Source organism: Puma concolor, chromosome B3 (genome assembly GCF_028749965.1).
Source record: "Puma concolor isolate L17-30 chromosome B3, mPumCon1.1.hap2, whole genome shotgun sequence".
Taxonomy (NCBI): Eukaryota; Metazoa; Chordata; class Mammalia; order Carnivora; family Felidae; genus Puma; species Puma concolor.
This window is the reverse complement of record NC_141672.1, coordinates 86,448,331-86,453,167: the sequence shown is the minus strand read 5'-3', so window position 1 is coordinate 86,453,167 and position 4,837 is coordinate 86,448,331. Positions and strand designations below refer to the sequence as shown.

Genomic DNA, 4,837 nt, shown 5'->3' with positions numbered 1-4,837 from the left:
GCCATTCCTAATGGGGCCTGTCCTTTAGTACCATCCCAGAAGCTGAGTTTGTGATCTGCTATGGCCAATGGGAAGCTGCCAAAGGCTCCCTGGTACGTAAATGGCTCACTGGACTGGCCCAAGCAGCTTACACTGGTCTCACTCTCTCTACCTGCAAGCTCCCTCTTCTGACCTGGGAAGACAGGCATTATGGAGAAATTTTGGATACACAGGGGCTCAGAGGGAGAATTACAGATGCTGGCTTTGTATACAAAACAGCTTTATTAGAAATTCAGCAGTTTGGAAAACAAAGCCTTTACAAGGGTTCTATCAAAAAGTACAAATTTTAAATAAATGAATCAGAAAACTGGCAGCCAGATTACACCAGCCACAGTTGCAACCTTGGGAGAAGGCAGGAGGTGCCCAGAGCCCCCCCTCAAAGGCTGGGCACAGGGGTCTTTGGACTTGTGCAGGGACAGGCAAGGGCCCTGACTCAGTTTCCCTTTCCTTGGAAAAAACGGAAAGAACCTGGAAAGTGTAGGAAAGTGAGTGAAGCAGAAAGGCACAAAAGTCATTTAAAAGGCACGGCTGACGACCCCAGCCCTGAGGCGCCTGGAGTGGGTGAATGGGTGATCAAAGCCACAGGGCTCCTGGCTCTGGTCATTTTCCCGATCAGTGTCACCTCTAGGTTTTGGCCACAGGTTAAGGTGGACCAAGTGGACGGCACAATTCCTGCAGCCCGGGGCCTGGAGCCAGTCTTTGGAAGGATCTGTTGTTACTCATTGGCAAGCTGGTGTCTAGCCCTGCCAGGGCAAGCAGGGTTGCATGGCCCCTAAGAAATTCCCTCAGTGCAGAGCACCAGGCCTCTTGTCTAACCCTGTCCTCTGAGCCTCGGTGGGCACCCACCCTGGACAAGGAACTTCTGCAGGCAGTCCTTGCCATCCAGGCATCTGGAGAAGCCTCAAGTCCCCCGAGCTAGGGTTTCTCTGAATGGCAGGGAGCTGGCATCGTCAAAACCAGTCCCCAACATACCCGGAGTCACTGGTGACAGGCCTCCCTGGTGACATTAGGCAGTGGGTAGGCAAAGAGGGAGAAGTCTAGGATATACTTAGGAAGCACATCCTGCAGGAGGGCCCGTGGGGCACTGCACAGGTGGTAGTGCAGGCTCTCAGGGCTGGCTGGCCGGTACCAGGCCTGGCGAGCCGGGAATCGGACATGGGGTGGTGCCCGCACCCACTCCAGCACCTGGTTGGCATCAGCCTCCAGCCTCTCATAGGAGCCTACAAAGTCGTAGTGCACGGCACAAGGCTGGCACAGGTGGTACACGGGCATCCAATGCTCATTCATCCGCTCAGGGTCCTCGTCCACCAGGTATCTTAGGAACTCCGGGAAGGTGACGTCGTCCCCTGCAGGGCTGGGTCCCGCTCCGGCCCTGTACCGCCTCACAATCTCCGCCCCATAGCGCTGCTGGTACTCTCGGATTTCGCCAAACTTGTTGCGGTAGGCAGAGAGAAGGCGTTCCAAGGGGTCCCGCACAAACAGAAACTTGAAGTAGTGTTGTAGGCGGTAGCGAATCTCCTCAGGCCGCAGGTCTGCCAGGAACACCAGGTCATTGCGGTGGTCCATCTTGAGGCGGACATCCACGCTGTCCAGGACGCCTGCCAGCACCTTCAGCACCCGCTTCCAGTTAGAGCAGGCCACCTTGGGGACGTAGCAGTAGAGGAAGCGGTAGCGGTCACTCACGAGGATGTGGCGCAGTAGGGTGCGCCGCTGCCCCACAGGCAAGTCCCAAGGGTCCCGGGGCATGCCTGGCTGTCCGCACACTGCCCGCAAAGTGCGGTTCCGGACGTCCTGCCTCACCTGCAAGTCCGAGTCCCCGGCCTCCAGGGACAGCCCCCCAGGCCTGGGGAGGGCCCGGCGCCAGGCCGCGCCCTCGCGATTGGGAGGGTGCGGGGGAAGGGGCTTCATCTCGGCCAGGATGCCCCGCTCGATCATGAGCAGCAGCCCGCTGGAGGCCACGATCACCGCGAACATCAGCATGGACGGCAGCAGCAGGGGCGGCCCCCCCAGCCCGGCCCGGGCCCTGCCCAGTGGGGCCCGCCTCAGCGCCCGGCCCAGGGATTCGGCGCCATTTGGGGCCGCCAGCGGGGTCAGCGGGCGGGGGAACATGGTGCTCCCGGGGTGGGGGCCTGCGCCGGCCCGGCCGATCCGAGGGCCGCCTGGGAGGCGGGCTCGGGCCGGGGGCGGGAGCCGAGGGCTTGGGCCCGCAGCGCGGGGAGGGCCCCCAGGAGGGGAGCGCCCGCGGGAGGCCCGGGCGCGCGAGAGGGGTGGCCGGCTCCCGGGCTGCGGCGGGGGAGCGGGCGGCGAGCGGCAGGCGGGCGCGGCGAGGGACCGAGGCCGGATGTCCCGCCCGGCAGCTCCCCGCCCCCGGCCCAGCCGTGACACAGGCGCGGGGGCGGGCCCAGGCCGGGGGCGGGGAGAGAGGAGGGCGCCCCAGCATGGAGCGGGCCAGGAGGGCTCGTGCAGACCCCCACCCGGGAGAGGGCGCCGGAGCCAGGGCAGCCCTGGTGCTCCCGGCTTCGGAGACAAAAGCTGCTGACGCCCAAAAGGCAGAAGAGACCCAGGCCAGGGCTCCCTCTCGCGCAGCGCGTGCCCTCGGGGAGCTGCACGGAGAGGACCGGCACCCAATGCCCTGCCGCACACTCTGGCCTGGCTGAGACCTTCCTCCAACAGCGTGTCTGGAGGCAGAGGGCACCCTCAACGCTGTGCGCGAGTCCAAACTTTCGGGAAATCCTTCTTTCCCGCTGGAAGCGGAGTCCCCAGTGTGCTCCTCCTACTCACCCTGCCCTAGCCACTCCAGTAAAGAGAAGCAAGACTGTCAGGCACTGGCCAGTGGCTCATCTCCATGGTGACCATTAGATTTAACAGTACCTGCTGGATTACAGTGTTCATCCGCTGGGTAATGCTGAAATGTCTGGAAATGGAGTCTTCTCCCTGCCTGTCTGCCTTTCCCCAGACCTGAAGAAGTGGGAGGACTGGGACAATCTCTGATGAGGGGCCAGTTTGTGCATGGTGGTCACTAGTGTGACCAGACACATTTTGAAGGGTTAGGAGCTGGAGGCACAGAGCAGCAGCCTCCCTCACTGGAGCCAAACATGCCTCAGTGGCACCGGGCCGACCATGTGGGCTAGAAGCAGATATGGGAATGACTAGGATAGCAGTGGCCAGCCTTTACCCACCAAACTGGGCACCTAGCTCAGGGCCCAGACTTCGTCCTGTTATGGACGTGTGGGGAGCCTGTGAAGCCCCAAAGGGGAGTAGTGATGTGATCAGAATCCACATTTACCAAGGCAGGTGCCTGCTCAGTGTATGGTATGCTCTCTTCCAGTTGTCACAATGGCCCCTGGAGGCAGGGACTACAGGCATTCCCACAGCACAGCTGAGGAAACAGGCTCAGGGGAGCTGAGACTCTATCAATCAGTCTGATTCTAAAACCTACACTCCTAATCGAGATTAATGAACCGCTGACATGGAATGGTTTGGAGGAAGCAGCTGACCCTAGGTCACAGTACTGAAGGGGTGAACGGAACAGGGGTAGAAGATGCCAGAGGCGTTGAGTTTAGTGGGAGAATGGAGGTACCACTGATCAGATGAATTCATAAGCATGAGGGGTTCTGGAGGATGAGACGAAGCTAAAGGGTTCATGGAAGGCTCTCAATCCCTAGCAACATAACACAGGGGGAGGAATTGAAGTGTGGTGGCTTTTCAGCTCCTCAGGGTTAGGCTCCCAACATCTCACTGCGTGAGTGCTGAGTGCATCTCCGGGATGCACCATCCACTGACTTATAACTTTGTATCAAGTTCAGCCTTCACCGAACTCCTTGCTTCCAATAGCAGTGAATGCAGATTTCTGATGTTGGGATTATTTTCTACTGGTTCGTTTATTTATTTTTGAACAATAAGCATCTTTCATACTTGAAGGAAAAAAAAAACCTTTGGAAAAGTTTTGATAATACGGCCACATATGCTCATTCCTCTGAAGAGTTTTCTGTGTTAGCAGTCACAGCAAAGCAGTCTGAGTACAGGAACAGCCACTTACTCTGGGGGAGTCCTTGGGTAAGGTACTTGTCTCCACACCAGTTTCCTATCTGTTAAATGATGGGACATTGTTCACCTCCTGAGACTCTTGTGAGAGAGCACACTGATGGCAGTGTCTGTGCCACTAATACCCTCTATCAAAATGCACCTGCCCAGATGTCCTCATCAAAATGAAGAGAGTAGGGCAGCTATGCTCTGTCCTATGGAACCCCCATGCCTCTGTTCCCATGCCTCGTAGGAACTCCCACGGTCACAGAGCTTGCCCCACACTAAGCAAGGACAACACTAAGGCTTTCGGGCTGGGGTGAACCAAGGTCCAGGCAGTCACAAACCCATGGCCTGTGATGTGATCTTCATTCCCTCAGCAAGGAGTGCCAGCTGCTAGATACTGAGGCCCTAGCGCAGTTTCTGTTGGCCAGTTCCTTAAGCATATGACCCAAGGTGATGAGGTGGAATCTTCATCATGTACCAGTTCCCAGGTCACTGGCTAGGTGAAGGCTGGCAATCCAAGGACTTCACCTTGTCCAGTTGGTAGCTCTGGCCACCATGATGTCAAGAAGTCAACCCCAAGTTCTCACTGCCTCTGTCTCCTTTCCTCGGTCTGCTTTCCTTCTACTTCCCTGCCCTTTTTGTTTATTGGCCTTAGTTAGCCCCTACACTGCAAGGATTAAGAGGGACCCCCAACATAAAAAGTAGTGAGCCCGTCTGTATGCACACCCTCCCACCCCCACACAAAGATGACAGGACACACAGGAAACAA

At 57.9% G+C, this 4,837-nt stretch overlaps 1 protein-coding gene across 1 annotated transcript; it reads right to left on the bottom strand.

Annotated features, from left to right (window-relative positions):
• Positions 1 to 242: 242 nt before the first annotated feature.
• Positions 243 to 2,396, bottom strand: CHST14 (carbohydrate sulfotransferase 14). Its single transcript, XM_086710379.1, has one exon. The coding sequence runs from the start codon at positions 2,146 to 2,148 to the stop codon at positions 1,018 to 1,020; it is 1,131 nt and encodes a 376-aa protein (XP_086566505.1). The 5' UTR covers positions 2,149 to 2,396; the 3' UTR covers positions 243 to 1,017.
• Positions 2,397 to 4,837: the final 2,441 nt, after the last annotated feature.

Coding starts and splice junctions, on each gene's coding strand:
- CHST14 (XM_086710379.1), bottom strand. CDS start 2,148: ATGTTCCCCCGCCCGCTGACCCCGCTGGCGGCCCCAAATGGCGCCGAA.